We start from the raw sequence: 21,859 nt of genomic DNA on the forward strand, positions 1-21,859 counted from the left end.
ATTATCTATATTTTTTCTCTATTTTTCATTTTATAATTGGTATCTGGAATAATCAGCAGCTCTTTTCTCATTTATTTTCTCATATTTTTATTCCAGGATTTGCCTCTGAAGCAGGGAGTGTCTGCATTAAAAATGACCTGTAGTTCTCTGCTTCATAGGTTAGAAACTTATTTTAATATTTTGTGGCTAAGCACAGTCCCACTTTTCAAATTCTATAATGAATTATTTAATTGGCATTGAATGTGGACCACAAACATATGTTTCATATTGGGGTTTTCTGTATTACTTTAAATGATTAAAATTCAACAGAACGTTCAGCTGAGGCAATAGAGCTTTATTCTTGCTTTACAGCTTAAAACACTAAATTAGATTTTTCAAAAATCTATCAATTATATAGCAAAAGTAAAATAACACTATTTGGGCATTTTCCAAAAATTCTATTTTTAGGCTTTGTATTGCTTAAAGCATTCATATTCTAAAACGTAACCAAATTCCAATTATTCATTTTTGGGGAAAACAATCAGTTCACAAATCACGTTTTCATTGGGACTGCTAGCCAGCCTAGGTGAAAGCATGTGTAGTGTATTTACTCTTGGATTGTACACCGCAGATGCTTCTTCAGCTCCCTCCTCCTCCATGGGCGGTGCTTGCAGCTCCTTTACCACCTCTTCCAGCCCTACCATTTATTCTACCTCAGTCACCGACAGCAAGGCTATGCAAGTGGAGAGCTGCTCCTCAGCCGTGGGGGTAAGTAACAGAGGGGTAAGTGAAAAGCAGTTAACCGGTAACACAGTTCAGCAGCATCCATCAACCCCGAAGAGGCACACAGTTTTGTACATCTCACCACCACCTGAGGACTTGCTGGATAACAGTCGGATGTCCTGCCAGGATGAGGGGTGTGGATTGGAATCTGAGCAGAGCTGCAGTATGTGGATGGAGGATTCCCCCTCCAACTTCAGTAACATGAGCACCAGTTCCTACAATGATAACACTGAGGTACCTCGTAAATCACGAAAACGAAATCCAAAGCAGAGGCCGGGGGTCAAACGACGAGATTGTGAAGAATCTAATATGGATATATTTGATGCCGACAGTGCCAAAGCACCTCACTATGTGCTTTCTCAGCTTACCACGGACAACAAAGGCAACTCAAAAGCTGGAAATGGGTTGGTATCCACATTTTTAAAGTTCTATCACCATTATGCAAAACAAAAAAGTAAATCATTCCCAAATTTTCTTAATTCTCAGTTCAAGTTTGCATATAAAGCAAAAAATGCTAATTTTATCCTTGAAGTACATGAGAAATTTAACTTAAAATAATCAAATTTTACTAGAAAAATAATACAAAAATAGCAGTAGATTATAACAAAGGAATCTTTTATGGGTATGGTTAGGTATAGTAGAAAAAAGATAATCTGTTTTCAAATAACTTAAACTTCAAATGAAGTTATATTTTAAAAATATTTTAAAATACCTTTACCTGCAGAAACAAGGAACAGTATAATGATGCTAGCTAACACCTTAAGTGCTCTCCGGAAGCTGCTCTCTTCTTCCACCAGTTTGTTTCATGGGCCATTCCCTTAGATCTTTCAGAGAATTTTACATTTTATTTTTGTTTTTCATCTTTACTTGATGAAATCAAGAAAACAAAAAAGATGACTCAGTTCTCATTTAGATTCATGTGAACTTTTTTTTCCTACACTGTGCCAGTTTAGGACTTTTAAAAAAATTATTACCCTTTTTTTTTTTCTCCTTCTGATTCTGTTTCTTATTTGAAGGATTACGAAACAGGGTTGTGGCACACATTGAGCTTCCTGTTCATCTGCGCCATTGGCGCGCTAGTCCATGCCAAAAATAGTCTGCTATAGCTTTAGAATTCCTTTACAGTTTTTTTGGTGGTTTTGTGGGGCATCCCCCCTTTTTTTTTCTTTTTTTAGGGGTTTTGGGGTTTTTTTGAGATAGGGTTTCTCTGTATAGCCCTGTCTGTCCTGGAACTTGCTTTGTAGACCAGGCTGGCCTCTCAAACTCAGAGATCCACCTACCTCTGCCTCACAAGTGCTGGGATTAAAAGTGTGCACCTCCACTGCCTGGCTTAGGATTCCTATAGTATTTTAATTGTAATATTTAGTTGCTAGACTTTTGAAAATAAAATTTTCTACAATATATTCAATAAAATTTAACTCACTAGATTTTGAGAATTAGTTTTTGAGGAGGCACTGAGTGTGACTCTTTAGGTGATCCAGGGTCATTTATAATTTCTTCCTGTCACAAAAAGAAATAGTCTGAGAGCTTAGATTGGTGTAATTTGTGATGAAATCTTTGATTTGTTACATTAAAATTCCAACTCAGTATTCCATTTATTATAATAAAGATTAAATGTGTCCTTAAATATTTCTTGTGAACATTTTAAATTAGTAAGTCTATACTCAAAGCTATAATAAAACTCATATTCTTATAGTCGAACCTGAAAATTTGAAAAAAAATTAGCCTACTTTTTTTCTTTATACTTTCATCAAAACTACTTTAGAATGCTATAGTTAAATAATTTAAATGCTTTAAAGTTTCAAAAAGTCTAGATTAAGGTAATTTCCAAAAGAAAACAAGATTCAGCCTTTCCTAATATGTTACAGCTCCACATTCAGGAACGCTAGAAAGGAGTATTTATTCAAAGATAAAATTAAGACTCAGAAATGTTGTAGACACTCCAAGTCACGTAAAGAAGTGTGACTGATAGAATAGATCTGAAAGGTGCATGCATGGCAGTAGATATATGTAGCTGCAGTGAAAAAGGTCTTTTTTTATCAAGTTACAGTAAAAGATATTTTCCTATTTGTACTGAAGTAGTTATTAAAGTTTCCAGTTAAGAACAGTAAAGTTTTGACTTGGGAATAGTCAAACACTGATTTACTGTTGCTGATTAAAGAGATTTCTTGACCTACATCTTTTCTGCTTCTGCTTTTGTATGATAGATATATCTTAGAAATGATTTGAGGTTACCAGGGAAAGTAGAATGACATTGGTCAAGACAAAACTTTCATGAAATAATTCATGAAGCAGAAACTCCATCAAGCAGCAGAAGAAATACCCATCTTCTTAGGTAATGGAAAATTATTTAACAATAGTATATGGAAATGATAAAGAAATTTAAAATTTGAATTCATACGATATATTGAGGGTGGCTCAGTGGTCAAGAGCACTGACTGCTCTTCCAGAGGTCCTGAGTTCAATTCCCAGCAACCACATGGTGGCTCATAACCATCTGTAATGGGATCTGATGCCCTCTTCTGGTGTGTCTGAGGACAACTGCAGTGTAGTTATATATAATAAATAAATCTTTAAAAAAACAAAAACAAAAAAGATACACTGAGGAAAAGATGAAACCAAATGTAAAATACGTGGGCAGCCGACCTCCCTTACACAGCCTCAGCTGCAGCTAACTGCCTCTTTTTTTTTTTTAATGATGAGAAAGGTGCTAGAAACAAGAAATTTTGAAATGTTTTGAGAGATGAGTTTTAAAGTCTTCAATATGATGTGACACAATTTGAAGTTTATATAATGCTAAATATTAAGTGAGCTTGCAATGTGTTGCATATACAAGCAGTTCATTTATCTTCATGGTGCTTGAAGCCTTGATAACTGATGAACGGAAAGATGATTATTTTTACAACTCAAAAGTTAGGGCTTGTTAAGGAACCATCTTTTTTAAAGCCTCTTTGTTTGTCAGTATTGGTGATTATGCCAATCTTAAATTCCTCACTGGTGACCTGGGAACCAGCAGCCCTATTTCCTTTAAAGTTCCAGGTTAAATATGATACCATATGGATAGGAAAGTCATTTTAAGCCTTTCTCTAGTTAAAATTATTTTCTTGACAGAAAACCTGGAGGAATATCTAGTACAAAATACCATGAATGTCATTCTAAGACTTCTAAGTAGAATATGCCATAATACATTGTCTCTGGTAGTTGTCATTTAGATATAAGACTACAGTGACGGAGTCCCTTTCTAACCCAAGGAAGCCCTGGCTTTGATACCCAACCCTGCAAAAATAAATCAGTTAATCCCCATGTAATGAACTGCTATTTTCTTGCTTTTTCTGAGGCTGTTTTACCTTAACAGTTTATCAATTGAATTACTACTTTTCTAAGAATTAGTTGATTTCATTGTTTTACTTGTCTGTAGATATAAATATATATTTTTCCACTTTTACATTTAATCTTAGAGAATAAAGAGATTAGAATATAGTTTCAGAACCAGGTATGGTGGGTGGTAAATTCATGTAAGCCCAGCACTTGGGAAGCTGAGGCTATGGGTTTATGAGAGGGAGATCAGCCTGACCTGTAGTGAGTTCAAGACCAGTTTGAGCTATGTGGTAAGAATCCCCCACCAAAAAAAAAAAAACCCAGCAGGAACATTTTCAATATTTTAGAAATTATTTAATTTCCTGTGGTCTTTTTAGTGTGTGTATATATATCATATATATATATGTGTGTGTAAAATGTATATATGATATATATCATATATATATTATATATGAATATATATATGTATATTAACTCACTCAACAAAATTTTATTCCAAATAAGATACTTGTTTTACAGGAATCATTTTGATTTACTCTCAAAATATTAGGTTGATTAGTATAAATGAAATATAAAAGACTCACCTGATGAAATAAGTTATGTCATTCAAGTTTTCTTAGTACTTCAGTTTCAAATTTTTCATTTTTATTATGCTCAATACATATGAATTATAAGTATCTGGAAAAATACAAGAAAAGAAGTAAATAGCCCATAATCTAGTCACTCGTGTAAACTGCTATTATCGTTACACTATAGTTTCTTTTACATGTGGGAGATATTTATACTCTTTTTTGCTTTGGTAATAAGATGAATACAAACCAGATGGTTATAGAATCTCATGTATAAGAAATTGTACACTCTTCAACCCTAACATTTAAATTTACTCATTATGCTAAAAGAAAAACGTCATTTCCCCCATTATTCTACTTCAGCCTGATACTTTTGTTAATGGATTTAGTGCGCTAGTACCTTTAAAATGACTTACACATACAGGTTACCTCTGACTGAACTATTTGTCACACTTATGTGAATGATGTTTCTTGTCCAAGTAAGGTCTGGTCCTGCCCTTCTTACCATTATAAAAACTCCCTTTCCTCCTTGCTTTCTCATCTGTCCTTCCTGGTTGTCTTCATCAGCAAATATCTCGTATGACCTTGCCCTGTCCATCCCACTGGATTCCCATGTCAGTTATCAGTGCTGTCCTTTCCCCCATCCCCATTCTTCTGCCCCTTTCCTGGGGAGTCATTTCAGCTGAGTGACTACCACCTTCCCTTTGTTCTAATGGTTGAGGCAACAACTTGGGCACAACTGCATTGGTAAATTTTAAGGCCAGGTTTAAAGCTGTCCTTCTGTTTTTAAAATCATAATATTCCTCTGGGGATTTGGTTACCTTGCTGGGAATAAAAAAGCATGATTGGCCCTGGCTTTTCAAGAACATACATGGATAATTTTAAATCTATTTCATGTTACTGGGAGGGATATATTGCTTATTTTTATAAGGTATTTTCATTACATTAGCTACTTTATAGAAGTCCTAAACACTATTTTGGATATTGTATTATAAGCAAAGAAATGCTTAAATTAACATATCTTAGATGTTGCTTAGGTAGGTGGGACAGTGGGAGGATCTGCACCTCAAGGCCATCCTCAGCTATACAGCAGGTTGAAGACAGCCTGGGGTATATGAGACCCTGTCTCTAAGAAACAACAAAACAAAACTTCCACAATTGAAAAAATAAAACCAAATAGAATTACCAGTACTATGGAGCTCAGGTTATAAGATTTTTTTTTTTTACTTTAATCATTTAACCTGTCACAGATAAAAGTAATCTTTTAAAAAAAAAACCACACTCATTATTTACCTTATTTCCCAATAAAAATTGAATCACTGATTTTTTATTATAAATTTCTCATCTTAATTTACCGAGAAAGCAGTCCAAAAGAATATACTACATGTACCTTCACTGTTGAATCTTTAGGTAGTTTCAGCTAATTCCTTTTTGTGCTGATTTGGTTGTTTTTGCTAATTCCTTTTTTTCCTTTGGTTTTGCAAGTCTGATTAAAAAGTAATTGTAATTAGTCTTTTAGTTTTATGTGACTGATATGTGTAACTTTTATACCTTATTTTAACTGAATTGCAGTGAGGAAACAATTATTGCACTGTCTTTTCTCCTGCCACCCAACTGTATTTTTTCTGTTCCCTGTCCAGCTTTCTTTTTCATGGCATGTAGTTACACTTGGTTCAAAGATATTTAAAAGGGCTGGGGATTTAGCTCAGTGGTAGAGCGTTTGCTTAGCAACCGCAAGGCCCTGGGTTCGGTCCCCAGCTCTGAAAAAAAAAAATATATATATATATATATATTTTAAAGGTACTTTGGTTATAAAAGATGTTTCTTCCTCCTCTAGGCTGTGTTCTATTTTATCCATAGACTAAGCAGTTGTTTTCAGTATTATTGCCTTCTGTTTCTTCCTTTATCTAAGATAGCTTTTAGAGAGGACTGTTTTTGATATTTCCTTCATGTTGTGCTTTGGATTCTCAGAACATTGGACAGCCAAAAGGGAACTGGAGTAAAGAAGAGTCCTATGTTGTGTGGACAGTATCCGGTTAAAAGTGAGGGGAAGGAGCTGAAGATAGTGGTACAGCCTGAAACCCAACACCGAGCCCGGTACCTGACAGAGGGCAGCCGAGGCTCCGTAAAAGATAGAACACAGCAAGGCTTTCCTACGGTGAAGGTACTCATTTTATTTAGTAATGTATGAAGACTGGCCCATGAGGGGACTTTGTAGGTGAAGGTTTATCCCCAGAACCTGGTCAATGCTGGGATAAGAGAACTGGCCCTACATGGTTATCCTGACCTCCACAGCAACCACACCATGGCACACACATGCCCCACATACATGTTCTCCATGTATAACCATCAAATACATGTAAAAATAATACTTATCCATGTGATGATTTCCTTCAATTATTTTAAACTCAGGGAAAGCTTCCTAAAATAGAAGGGTAGAATTATTAGCTCAGTATAATAGAAAACAAATGTTAATTGAGCCATAAGTCAAGTGATACTTAGATAACATTTGAATTGTTTCTTTAGCTGGTTGACTTTGTTTTTCTGAGATATGTTTCACTAACCAGGAACTCAATATGTAGTCCACGCCAGCCTTGAATTCATGGCAAGACTCCTGAGTGCTTAAATTATAGATGTGAACTAGCATGCCTGGGTAAATTTTAGTTTGAGAGATTAGAGTATGTTCTGAAAAGAAAAAAATATCTGCAGGTCATTAATTATCTTCCTCCTTTGTTTAATAGTGATAGTAAATTCATCCAAAATGCTTTATTTAAGAAAAAATTTTAAAGTAAATGCAAAAAAACATAGTAGAAATTATTAAGAACTTCACCAGGCATGTTGGCACATGCTTTTAACTCCAGCATTTAGGAGTCAGAGACAGGTAGCTCCAATATAAGTTAGAAGCCAAGCATAGTCTTCATAGAGAGCATAGAGAATTCCAGGTTAGCCAGAACTACACGGTGAGCACTTGTCTCAAAACATAAGAACATGAAAATAAGGTTTATTTTCTTTTGGTTTTTTGAGACAGGGTTTCTCAGTGTTGCCCTGGCTGCCCTGGAACTTACTTGTAGACCAGGCAGGCCTCAAACTCAGAGTCACCTCCCAAGTGCTGGGATTGAAGGTGTGTGTCACTACTGTTCAGCTTGGGAAATAAGATTCTTAAAATTATTAGAATTACCTTTTCAGAACTCTGACTTAAAGTAAAATTTTATCACTTGGTACTTTTATTATAAAGAGTATTATTTGAAAATAGAAAAAATAAGCAAACAAGAACTGCCATTCATTTCATACTTGAATGAAATCATTATTTATTGGGAAATGTGTCTTTGAGCATTTGTCCCCATCTTACCACACTAATCCATCTGCAACCAATCCCTCAAGTCCAGTAAAAGACTCAAGTAACAGGTGAGAGAGAAATTCAAGTTTTGTTTTACATATATTTAGCTGGATATTTTTATAGTTTAGTCAATATTTTTAATCTGATTACCTGCCTTTAAGCTCTGCTTGGTTTAAGTACTTAAACATTAACCTATATTATTGATTGATTGCCTGACTATGATAGGGAATGAAATGACTGCCCTCAACAGTTCATTTGTTCATTCACTCAGCAGACACTTGGTCCCCTTTAAGTGCTGGTACTGCCAACTAGTTCTGTAGTAACTACATTTCCATTAAAACTTTACATGTTCTCTGCTAAACTATTACATAATCCATTTGTAGAAGGAGGCCACAATGGATATACACTTTCTTATTTCTTTAATTATTTGCCTGATTACCATAATTACTGCACAAATATGCTAATATAATGGGATAGAAAAGATGTGATTTTTTTGTAATTTTTTTCTTGCATCCTTTGTCAACAACTGAATCTGCATTTATTGTAAGATATATATCAAGAATCAAAATTAAAAACATTTTCTATTATAAATATTATTCTGAATATGAACTGTCATTTATTTATGAGAGTTTAGTTGGAGGTCCATAATGATCACATATCTTACTTTAAGCAAGCACTTCTGACCATAGATGATGTTCTGGCCCTGGATTAATGATCCAGTCTTTGAACTCCATTTTCCCATCATCGGTATGGCTGCATACTTTTCCCTCAAACTGCTTAAGTTGTAAATTGTATCATATATTCTCGTTGATGCTGAAGATGTCGCCATTAACAATCCAGTGGTGGTAGCAGACCCTGAGTAATCTGTATACTGTCTGGGCAATCGTGTGTCTATTCCCATTCCTTAAACAAACAGGTTATGTGACAGTTTAGCATTAGAACATCTAAATTAATTAAAATGTAGTTATTTAGAACTAATACAGTAGTTTTCTATAAAGTTTTTCTTTAATTTTTGTTGTAAGCCTAGCCTTTAACTAAGCCATCTCTGCAGTGCTCCCCAAGCCCCCACTCCTTTTTCATTTCTTAGGGTTGGTTGTTTGCTTGCTGGCTTGTTTTTTGAGACAGGACCATATTGTCCTGGAACTCACAGATCTACCCGTCTCTGCTGTGGTTAGGGGTGCATGCCACGCACCTGACTTGTTTTTCTTCATACAAAAGTGTTTGGCCTAGGTGTGTGGCGTGGGTAGAGTACTGGCCTGGCTGACTAGTGTCTATGGTGCGTGTCATCTGTTTCCAGCTGGAAGGTCATAATGAGCCAGTGGTGTTGCAGGTGTTTGTGGGCAATGACTCTGGTCGAGTAAAGCCACACGGATTCTATCAGGCCTGCAGAGTGACCGGGCGAAACACAACTCCGTGCAAAGAAGTGGACATCGAAGGCACCACTGTGATAGAGGTTGGCCTCGACCCTAGCAGCAACATGACGCTGGCGTAAGTGCTTAGTAACCTATCCCTTCTTGTTTATTTAAGATGTATGTACTGTGTATACAGCGTTCTGCCTGCATACATGCCTGCAGACCAGAAGAGGGCACCAGATCTCAGGACCTCTGGAAGAACAACCAGCCTCTCAATCACTGAGCCATCTCTCCACTCCACCCCACCCCCTTTTTGAGACAGTATTTTATCTGTTACTCTGACCAGCCTAGGGCCCTCTGTGTAGACCAGGCTGGCCTCCAATTCACAGAGCCCTGCCACCTGAATGCTAGAGTTAAAGATGTGGGCCACTGTGCCTGGCAACATTTTATATTTCATTTATTTATATTTATTTATTTGTTTGAGTTTTTGTTGTTTTGGGGGGGGTTGTTTGCTTATTTGTTTCATTTTGGGTTTTGTTTTTGTTTTTTATAGATAGGCTCTTTCTACATTGCCCTGGCTGTCCTGGAACTACTGTGTAGACCACTGGACCACACTCTGCCTTTCTGAGTCCTGGAATTTAAGATGTGCATCACCACACCTGACTCTTGGCAAATTTTAAAATAGATTTATTTTACTTATGTGTATGTGGGTATCCTATGTGAGTTTCTGTGTATTATGTGTGTGCAATTGCCCTTAGAGAAAAGAGGAAGATATTTGGTCTCCTGGAACTAGAACCAAGCTATATAGCTGCTAGGAACCCAACCAAGCAGCAAGTGCTCTTAGCCTCTGAACTTTATTATATTATACATTTATGATAATCATGAAAATATTTCTAGTTCTAGAAAATAGAAATTTTTGAGAGCTGTGTGTGTGTGTGTGCGTGCGTGCGTGTGTGCATATGGTAATTTTGTTTTGTTTTGGAGACAGGGTTTCTCTGTATAGTCCTAGCTGTCCTGTAACTCACTCTGTAGACCAGGCTAGCCTCAAATTTATAAAGATGCACCTGCCCCTGCCTTCTGAGTGCTGGGATTAACGGTGTGCACCACCACTATTTTTTTTGAGGGCCTTATTAAATGTTTTAAATAGAACATCTTTTATAAAGGTTCCTACAGGACGATAGAGGTGGCTCAGCTATTAAGGGCTAGAATCACTCCAAAACGTCAAAAGGTGTTCTTCCAGAATGGTGATGGACTAAGTTGTATTCATGATTTGCTTTCCTAAAGAATTGCCAAGGGGCTGGAGAGACGGCTAGTGGTTAAGAACACTGACTACTCTTCCAGAGGTCCTGAGTTCAAATCCCAGCAGCCACATGGTGGCTCACAACCATCTGTAATGGGATCTGATGCCCTCTTCTGGTGTGTCTGAGGACAGCTATATATAGTGTACTTATATATAATAAATAAATAAATCTAATAAATAAATAAATAATTCCCAAGGCAGGGAAATGAAGGCCAAAGAAAATGCTGGCTTTTTGGAAGCTAACATCAAGACTGACTTATTGAAATTTTTAATATAGTACTAAAAATAAAAATTACATAGTTGAGGACCTGGGGTATAGCTTAGTTGGGATAGTACTTGTCTAGGATGAGTAAAGCCCTAGGTTGGACCCCAATACTATATGACCTATGTATGATGGTGCATGTCTATAGCCCAAGCACCCTGAGGTGGAGACAAGAGAGCCAGAAGTTAAAGGTTATACTTGACTATATAATAAGTTTGGGACCCTGTTTCTAAAAGAAAACAGAAAAAATATACCCTTCAAAATTTGACCTGAGGTTAGACAGATGGCTCAGAGAGTAAAGGCACCTGCCACCAAGCCTGATGACCTGGTTTTGATACTAGGACCCGAATGGTAGGAGAGTACTGAGTCACAAAAGGTTTTCTTCTGAGCCCCACACATACCTTGCTCTACATGCCCCCAACAATGGATGAATAAACGATGTTTTAAAAATTCTACAAATAATAGCCATTATATTTGTTTGTTTGTTTGTTTGTTTGTTTGTTTTGAAACAGGCTTTCAAGGAAGGAAGGAAGGAAGAAAAAAAGAAAGAAAGAAGACACATAGACAGACAGACAGACAGGGTCTCTCTCTGTAGTTCTGGCTACCCTGGGTTTCTCTGTGTAGACTGCAGCCTTGAACTCACAGAGATCTTTCTGGCTCTACCTTCTGAGTGTTAGGATTAAAGGTGGTATGCACTGTCATAACCAGCAAACTACCATTTTAATGTTTATCTTTCCAGGTTTTTGTTTGGTTTTGTTTTTGACAAATTGAGATGTTAATTATTTTGTAATCTGCTTTTTAGTTAATTTAGGAATGTTTTACAAGTTCATTAGCTGTTAATACTTTTTAATACCTATATAATATTCTAATGCAGGAGCTAGTTGTTAATTTAAAAAAAATAAAGCATAACCCATTCTGGTTTTTTTTAAAACATTTTGCTATATGTATATAGAAGTTTTGCCTGTATGTCTGTGCACCTCTTGCATGCCTGGTGCCCACAGAGGTTAGAAGAGGGCATCACATCCTCTGGAAGTAGAGTTATAGACAGTTGTGAGCATTCATGCAGGTGCTAGAAACCGAGCCAAGGCCCTCTGTAAGAGCAACCAGTGCTCTTAACTGCTGAGCCATCTCTCCACCCCTTCATTCTTATTTAATACCTGAATTAGCTGCATGAAGAAAGTCTTTTTTTTTTTTTTAAGCACCAGAATACAGAACAGGGGCTAGAGAGATAGTGTACAGTTAAGAGCGCTGTGACTCTCCCAGAAGACAAAGGTTTTAGGTCCCAGCATCTACATGGCAGCTTACAGTTGGCTTTAACTCTAGTTCCAAGAGATTTGATGCCCTTCTCTAGGTCCAGGGACACCAGATACACATGTGGTGCACCGACACACGTGCAAGCAAATATACACGTAAAATTAATCAATCAACTAGTTAATTAATATATGATAAATACATATAGTATGTCCTTTTTTTTTTTTTCAAGACAGTCTTACTATGTAACTGGGGTGTCCTGGAACTCACTATCTTGACCAGGTTAGCCTCAAAATTCAGATCCTCATGCCTTTGCTTCCTGAGTGCTAGGATTAAAGGCATGCAACACCATGCCTATCAAAAATAAATATATGTTTGGTTTTTTTTGGTTCTTTTTTCGGAGCTGGGGACCGAACCCAGGGCCTTGCGCTTCCTAGGTAAGCGCTCTACCACTGAGCTAAATCCCCAGCCCCAATAAATATTTTTTAAAAGCACAGAATAAGTCTTATTCTTATATTTATATCATAGGCCATTACTGTGTTCATATTTTAAAAATAATTTTGTTTACTGATTTTTTTGTATCCTAAACAGAAAATTAACAAGATTAGGGGCTTTGAATATTTAAAATTTATCCTTTGGTAATTTGGGAGTTTGGAACCTTAAGACTATTACATATTTAAAGAATTAATAAGAACCAGCCTTTTTTTTTTTTTTTTTTTTTTTTGTGAGACAGGATTTCTGTGTGTAACAGCCCTGACTATCCTGGAACTTACTGGTAGACTTGAACTCACAGAGATCAACCTGCCTCTGCCTCCTGAGTGCTGAGATTAAAGGTGTGCACCACCAATGTCTGGCCAAGAGTCAGCCTTTTTAAAAAAGAAATTTGTCATAAAATGTTGACTATTGCCAGGTGATGGCCTTTAATCCCAGTACTCAGGAAGCAGAGGCAGGTGGATCTCTTGAAGCCAGCATGGTGTACAGAACAAGTTCCAGAACAAGACCATACAATCCCTGTTTCGGGGCAGAAATCATTATTCTACTGTTTGTACAACAGTATCACTGGTATATTTTTTCTGTTTTAGAGTGGACTGTGTAGGAATACTGAAGCTGAGAAATGCTGATGTTGAGGCCAGAATTGGAATTGCTGGTTCTAAGAAAAAGAGCACTCGTGCCAGATTGGTTTTTCGAGTTAATATCACGAGGAAAGATGGCTCTACTCTGACATTGCAGACACCTTCTTCCCCAATTTTATGCAGTAAGTAAGAAAATATGAAGATGCTAGATATATGAAGAGTTAAGTTTATCATGTCAATTTTTCAGATATCTGTAAAGTTTAATGTTATACTTCGGGTTACATGGTCATGTTTAAGTTGAAGTATTTTAAAAGCTGCACGAAGGCAGCACGAGTGGCAAGCACTTATGCTCCTAGCCACTTGGAATGCTAAGACATGGAGATAATGTGAACCCAGGCATCAAAGTCTAGGCTGGGGAAAAGAGCAAATCTCGGTCTCTTTGACCAAAAATAAAGTTGTAGTAAGCTGGGGGTGCTGGCACAAACTATACTTGTAGAGACTAGGAGTAGAAATAAGAAAACTGCCATGAGTGTAGGCCAGCCTACTCTGAAAGACAAAATCTGTCTCAGAAAAAACTAACAAAAATTAGTTGTGTTATTTTTTAGGCAAAACTAAAAGTGATCTTGGGAGGTAGAGGCAAAAGGATCAGGAGTGCACTTTATCCTTAGCTACATGGTGAGGTTAAGGACAGCCTGGGCTACTGGAAATCTATCTCAGAATATAAAGATATTAAAATACATTGGAAAGATATTAGCTATTTATAGTTTCCTATTATCATACACTGATTTTAAAAGTAATTTGAGGGCTGGAGAGATGTCTCATAGGTTAAGAACACTGGTTGATCTTCTAGAGGACCTAAATTTGATTCCTAGCACCCACAGGGCAGCTTACAACTGTCTGTAATTCCAGTTCTGGGGAATCTGATGCCCTATGCCATCTCCATGGTCACTGCAAACATGTAGTACACAGATACACATTCAAGCAAAACACATACAATTAAATTTTAAAAACATTTAAGTAATTTGAGGGCTGTCGAGATGACTCACAAAATTAAAGCACTCTTTGCCAAACCTGATGATCTGAGTTGGATCCTTGGAACCCACGTGGCAGAGGGAACTGACTCCCACAGGCGTAATGCACATATACTGAATAAATAAACCTTAATGCAATTTTAAAAATACTTTATGTAGTTTGACCTGGAAATTGTAACACTTAACGTGGCCTGGATTGGTTTCCAAGCAGTGTCCCCAAATAAGTCATTTAAATAGAATGCCAGAAGTGAGTTGCCAAGCTCTAGGGTTTCCAAGCATCTTTACCAAATTGGAACACTAAAGTAAAACGAGGAGAAACTTTGTAAAGAATGGCATGTCACATTTCTTGTTAAAGTTGTGGTTGTACAGCACAATGCGTGTGAACTGCTGTGTGGGTGCTGGGAATTAAACCTGACAATTTGAGTTTTATACTCTGGACCCACATAGTGGAAGAGAAGAACTGACTCCCACAGTTTGTTCTGTGACCACCCACTGTGGTGTGTGTACATACCCACATACTCACAGAGAGAGGTGATCTAAAATAAATAAAATTGGGTGATAAAACAAAAATTAATGGGGCTGGGGATTTAGCTCAGTGGTAGAGCGCTTACCTAGGAAGCGCTAGGCCCTGGGTTCGGTCCCCAGCTCCGAAAAAAAGAACCAAAAAAAAAAAAAAATTAATGATCTACAAAAACAACTCATAAAAGTGGACTCATGATTACAAGTTGTTTTCAGAGAAGAATTAAGGGGTTGGTGGCTCTTCTATGGAAAACTTACATGTGTATATCCACAGCTCAGCCAGCAGGAGTTCCTGAGATCTTAAAGAAAAGCTTGCATAGCTGTTCAGTGAAAGGAGAGGAAGAAGTGTTTTTAATTGGGAAGAACTTTCTGAAAGGAACTAAAGTTATTTTCCAGGAAAATGTTTCTGGTAAGTAGGCATATAAGTGGTAGGGAGTGTTCCATGTTTTATTTGTTATAAAAATAGAGTCATAACTACAAAATGAAAAAGTTAAAAAAATGTATAAGTCACTGTTTTTATTTCCATCAGATGAAAACTCTTGGAAATCAGAAGCTGAAATTGACATGGAATTGTTCCATCAGGTACAATTTAAACTTTTTAATAATTTTGTTGTTTATTCAGCAATTAATTCATTTTTGTTCAGATAACTTAGCTCAATTATTTGAGATTCCTTCCAGTCCTGAGACTTTATTTATTTCTTCAAATAATGCATGAGAGCAGTCATGACCTCTAGAGCACTGTTGTCAGTCAGACCCCAGTACCAAGCTTGTGAAGATGCCCATCGAAGGCTGCCAGCTTACTCCACTCTCGCTGAGTGGGGAAGGACTCTGATCTCAACTCTGTTCTTTTGGGGTCCTTAAGCAACCTGTAGTTTTAATTTACTTCTTACGTACCTGTTTTCACTACCAATTGAAGCCTTCATAGAATACTTTCGTGTGCTGTGAACGTGCTTTAATCTCTCTTTATTTTAGTCTTCTCTTCCCCTTATCGTCCTTTCCATATCCCCTTCCTTCCCTTATATCCATTTGTCTAGTCTTCTGAGGAAGAGGATGTTACCTACCCCATGTCCTTTCTTTTCTTTTGATGTAAGGTCTGATGTAGTCTAGGCTGGTTGCAAACTTGCTATACAGCCAAGGATGACCGTGAATTTCTGCCTCTGCTTCCCAAGTGCTGGGATCACAAACATGTATCATTAACCTGGTTTCTACAGTACTGAGGATTAAACCCAGGGATTCATGCATGCTAACCAAGCACACTACCAATTGAACTGTGTCCATCTTTAGTCCAATAATGAAATAATAATTAAACAATTAAATTTATAATGTTATACTTATAAATAATATATTTAAAAGATAATGATGAATAATTAAATAGTAAAAAAGTTTAAATTTACTATTATATATTATGTGTATGTGTAGGCATACATGACATGTAATATGTAAATCATGACAGATTTATGAACTCTTGACTCTGTTCTTCACCATGTGATCCAGGTATCAAATTCAAGTCATCAGGTTTATGTGACAAGTGCAATGCTAGATTGTCCTTAGAGGGTTGGATTTGTTTGTTTACTGTATAGGGTATAGATGGGTGTGGTGTATGTGTGCAGTGGCAGTCAGAGGACAACTCTGTGTAGTCAGTTCTCCTTCCACCTTTGTATAGGTTCCAGGATCACATTAAATCATCAGGCTTTTTCAGCAAGCATTTTTACCTAGTGAGCCATCTCAGCCCAGACTTGGACATTTTGTTTGCAAATGAATTTATAAACAAACTAAATCATAGCATGATAGGTCATTGGTTCTGTGGTTTTGTTCATATTTAAATTTTATTTTTTTCAAAGAGAGAGGAATGAGTTAAGTGCATTTTGAGAACTGACCTAGAGCTCATAATAAATGGAAAACAGAAGTGAAATATTACAGAGAAGAAAAGGTGTTGGAATAAACAAAACTTTGGAGTTGGGTATGGTGGCGCGCGCGCACACACACACACACACACACACACACACACACACACACACACACACACACACACCTACCTGTAAAATCCAGCATTTAGAGGTTGAAGCAGGAGTAAGCCTTTGAGGCCCAGTTGGTAAGAATTCACAGATGACATCTGAGTACATTTGTGTATGATACTATTATCTTGACAGATTGTGGGATAGACATCCTAGATCTTTGTGGAGCTTCTGTTTTTGTTGTTCAAGAGAGAGAAAAAAGCAGTCAGTAATTTCAAGTGGTTAAAAAGTTCTGTTATGAAAATAAATGTGACCAGTTGAAGAATAGTACTTTAAAAGAGTGGACAGGGAATGGAAGACTTCTGAGAAGGTGGCATTTATTTATGAGAGCTGGGCACAGGTAAGGAACTTGCCATCTGAGAGGATGAGAATACTATAGCTGGACAGAACAAGCCTGAGATAAAGCTGAGGTTAGTAATTAAAAGGACCACGGTGAGAGTGGGAATGGATGAGGTGGGCTCAGCAGGAACCTTGTGCACTGTTGTGAGCATTGGGGCTTTACCATGAACGACAGGCATGCTGAGATGAATGGCATGCATGTGTCAACCTGAGCTTTAAAGCGTCCTTTTCTGTTTGGTGTAGTGACCCACACCTCGTCCCGGCCTGAGAGTACACATGAAGCAGGAAGAGCTGGAGATTGAGGCAGGTCTGAGCTCCAGAGCAAGACTGACTCAAAAAATCCAATGCATTGTTTTCTAATCAAACTTCTAAATTATACACATAACAGGAAATTTACTTAAATTTTTTTGGCTTAAATATTGACTTCCTTTCTGATTCTTACACTTTTCCTTGATTAGAACCATCTTATTGTGAAAGTTCCTCCATATCATGACCAACATATAACTTTGCCTGTATCAGTGGGAATATATGTTGTGACCAATGCTGGAAGATCTCATGATGTTCAGCCATTTACTTACACTCCAGATCCAGGTATGTCAAAATGCACAATTCTGAACTAAAGTGAGTAATTAAATTCTATTTCTTTGAAAAAATTTGAAGTCTAGACAGCCAAAACATAAATTCCTATTAATTTGGAGATGAGTAATACTTTATAAAAAGACAGCTACCAAATACTACTGTTACTCTGAGAATCATTTCCACTTGTTCTCTCATAAGAGAGCTGTGAGTGCTTAAGCTCTGATGCGCCAGAGTTAGCCCAGGTCACTCTCTAGTGATTATCACTGTTACTGAGTGCCTTTTAAATGCGGGAAGGTGAAACTCAAAACTGGAAAACTGCTAAAGTTTGGCTGGTTTGTGGGGCTGTCCTCCAACCCCCTGTCATCATGTTGGGATTGATTCCAGGGCTTTGTGTATGCTAGCCACATGCTTGACCACTGACTGTATACCTCTGGTCCCAGTAGACATTGTGAAACAGGTAAAAAAGAGGAAGTTGCAGTGATAAATGATAACATAATTGCAGTAATAAATGATAACATAAAACTATCAGACTGATGATAAATTTTTGGTGCCCCCCCTTTGTTTGTTTGTTTGTTTGTTTTTTGAGACAAGGTTTCTCTGTATAGCCATAGCTGTCCTGGAACTTGCTCTTTAGACCAGGCTAGCCTCAAACTCAGATCTGATTGCCTCTGCCCCCTTAGTGCCGGGATTAAAGATGTGTGCCACCATTGCCCAGAAATGATAAATGTTTTAAATATAATTTTAAGCATTTAGTGATTTAGAAATACACCCCAAAAGCAACTGAAATGTTTAAAGTTTATTTATTTAGGCAAAATGTGACTGCTAAGTTACTTGCCTATTTTGTTTAGTTACTTGCAGAATTAACAAAGCTCTGACAAAATGGGAAGACCGCTTTGGAAATGAACATTGTTGGCTTGTTGCATTGCCAGGAGGCTCAGTCTCTGCTGTAGCTGTTATTGGTTCAGTTTGTCTAACGTGAGGACTAGTTCAGAATTAGCAGTTCTACTTCTGCAGTTTATTGATAATGTGATTCCCACATACTTCAGAACCCAGTGAAACAGAAGGTGAGGAAAAGTGATTAAGAAAGAAAGCTCCTGCACAAAAAAAAAAAAAAGGGCAGAACTGAGGAGATAGCTCAGGCTGGAAAGTGCTTGCCTCACAAGGATTGATTGATTCCCAGAATCCACATAAAAAGCCAGACATACTCTTGTGAGCCCAGTTCTGGGGAGGCAGTGACAAGTAGGTCATTAGCACTTTCTGTCCTGGGTGTGGAGTCCCCTGGAATTGGAGTTCTAGACAATAGGTTGGGAGTGGCCATGTAGATGGTGGGAACTGAATGTGAGTACTTTGTGAGAGCAGGAAATGCTCTTAATAAGTCGTCTCTCCAGCCCCGAACTTTGTCTTTTTATTCAATTAGAAATAACCATCTCAATACTGTTAGGAGAAATAATGCATTAAAAGTAAACCAGCTCAAATCCATCTTGGATATGTTTATGAATGCAAAGTAAATAAGTTGAGGACCATGGCTTGCTCACTCCCACACTAATAATTTTTTTTAATTTTTATTTATTTATTTTGTATATGAGTACACTGTCGCTGTCCTCAGACACACCAGAAGAGGGCATGGGATCCCATTACAGATGGTTGTGAGCCATCATGTGGTTGCTGGGAATTGAACTCAGGACCTCTGGAAGAGCAGTCAGTGCTCTTAACCGCTGAGCCATCTCTCCAGCCCTAATAATTTTTTTTTAATGCTTAAAACACTGAAAGCCAGGCTGAGTGATTCCAGTTTGTCACCTCAGCAGTCAAGAGCCTGATATATTAAGGTTACCAGATTGAGGACATCCTGGGCCACTTCATAACAAAACAAACAAGCCTTGACAAATAAAAATTAGAATGTGTTTTAGATAAATGTAACAGGCTAGATTCAGCAAAATTGCTCAGTGTGGTTAAGACACAGCAGCCTGAGTTCAGTTCCTGAATCCCATGTGGTAGAAGAGAACCAATTTGACCCCCACATATGTGCTGTTGTACTTGTGTATGCATGCACATAAACAATAAGTAAATGTAATCTTATGACCAAAATGCAAGTTGGAGAGAAAAGGACTTATTTGGCTTACACTTCCACATTGCTGTTCATCATCAAAGGAAGTCAGGACAGGAACTCACACAGGGCAGGAACCTGGAGGCAGGAGCTGATGCAGAGGCCATGGAGGAATGAATGCTGCTTGCTGGCTCACTTCCTCTGGCTTGCTCAGCCTGCTCTCTTATAGAACTCAGGACAACCAGTTGGGCTGAACCCTCTCCCATCAATCATAATTAAGAAAATGCCTTACATCTGGATCTTACGGAGGCATCTTCTCGATTGAGGTTTCTTTCTTTTAGATAACTCTAATTTTGTGTCAAGTTGACATAAGACTAGCCAGCTCAGTGGTTAAGAGCACTTGTTGTTCCTGCAGAAAACCCAGGTTCAATTCCCCACACACACATTGTGGTTCACACAAATACAGTGGTAATCACAGCACTGGGGAAATGGAGGCAGGAAGATCTCTGAGGCTTACTAGCCAGCCAGGTTGACTAAATCTATGACCTTCTGGTTGCACCTGGTCACAGCATTCTCAACATTCCTAACGCTGCAACCCTCTAATACACTTCCTCAAGTTGTGGTGACCCCAAACTATAAAATTATTTTGCTGCTAGTTCTTAACTGTAATTTTGCTACTGTTATGAATCATAATGTAAATATCTACATTATGTAATCATAATGTAAATAAATATACAGAATATTTTATTATGACCCCTGTGGAGGTCCCTACCCATAGACTGAGAGCCACCAGGCTTAGGAAACCTTGTCTCAAAAAAACAAGGTGGAGGGGAATCCATGAAATTTAAAATATGACAATAATAAAGCAATGGCCATTTGAAGCAGAACCTATTCATTTGCAGTTTAACATTATTATTTAGAAATGACCTCTGTTCTTCAGCTCCTTAAGTCAAGAGCTGTTATGGAAGATTTACTCAATATGACTAGGTTATATTATATTATATTATGTAGTTCTCTGTTAGTGCTAGCAAAAATATTTTTCTAAGTTTTACTGGAAGAATAGTCATAATATTATAGACCTAGTATGTTCATCATATGTGTTCTCATTCACTTTAAATATGGACAAGTGTTTTCCAGTTGGTACTTTTTAATAAATGTATATAGGTAAATGATAGCCTTTTTTTCTTGCTAGTGCTCTGATGTAGCTGTTCAGTGTTAAATGTCTGATATTTGTGTCAGTCTTCCATTCATGTGTTAAAAGGATTCTTAAAGTTTTCTGTCCTGGTAAGTGATTATATATTTTATCTACTTGGAGATGAGTATATTTTAGAGGGTAGTCTGCTGGTTATAAAAAATTAACCTAGGGTTCTAATAAACAAGTCAATGATGTGCTGAGAAATTATTCCAATTAAAGAGTATTAGAATATGTATTTTACCAAGATGAATATATTGAACAAAATATATGACTTTTGCTTTTAATATCAGCAGCTGGTGCTTTGAGTGTAAATGTGAAAAAGGAGATATCTAGTCCAGCAAGACCTTGCTCTTTTGAAGAAGCCTTGAAAGGTATCAATTTGATTGTTCTCATTTGGTCCTCTTTGGTGTTTACTAGCAAAACCTTAATGCTTTGTTTTCTCTGATGTAATATACTTAGCAAGGTGTTTTCCAACTATAAAGTAAATATTTAAAACTTTACTGATGCAGAGACTTATTGTTCAACTTGATGTTTCCTTTCATCTAGCATATAGGTATACTTTAAAAAAAAAAAAAAAGCCATAATAGACCAGACATGATGGTGCTTACTTGTAATCCTAGCACTTGGGAGGCAAGGGGACCATGAATTCAGGATCATCGAGGGCTACGTAGCAAGACCGTATCTCAAAATAACAATTAATATGTTTGAGTAGAGGAGTTTGTTTTCTTCAGTTTCTTCAGTTTAACCCTGATGGGCCTTCAAGATGGCTCAGTGGGTAAGGTACTTGCCACCAGTCCTGATGACAGGGGTTTAATCCCTAAAACAACCATGGGAATTGTGGAATAAGGGAACCAGCTCCCACAAGTCGTTGACCGTCACATGTACCATGACACTTGGGTACCCACACAAGATA

At 37.3% G+C, this 21,859-nt stretch overlaps 1 protein-coding gene across 17 annotated transcripts in view; it reads left to right on the forward strand.

Annotated features, from left to right (window-relative positions):
* Positions 1-21,859, forward strand: part of Nfat5 (nuclear factor of activated T-cells 5) — an 86,943-nt gene that overhangs the window by 47,500 nt on the left and 17,584 nt on the right. For 4 of the 17 annotated variants that reach the window (NM_001107425.1, XM_087594597.1, XM_087594609.1 and 1 more), the window contains 8 exon segments: positions 611-1,166; positions 6,621-6,813; positions 9,284-9,474; positions 13,234-13,406; positions 15,049-15,183; positions 15,304-15,356; positions 17,587-17,719; positions 21,237-21,317. In NM_001107425.1, the coding sequence (NP_001100895.1) occupies positions 611-1,166; positions 6,621-6,813; positions 9,284-9,474; positions 13,234-13,406; positions 15,049-15,183; positions 15,304-15,356; positions 17,587-17,719; positions 21,237-21,317 (1,515 nt within the window). 17 annotated transcript variants of the gene reach the window in all.

The sequence above is a fragment of the Rattus norvegicus genome, chromosome 19, assembly GCF_021556685.1.
Source record: "Rattus norvegicus strain SHRSP/BbbUtx chromosome 19, alternate assembly SHRSP_T2T, whole genome shotgun sequence".
Taxonomy (NCBI): Eukaryota; Metazoa; Chordata; class Mammalia; order Rodentia; family Muridae; genus Rattus; species Rattus norvegicus.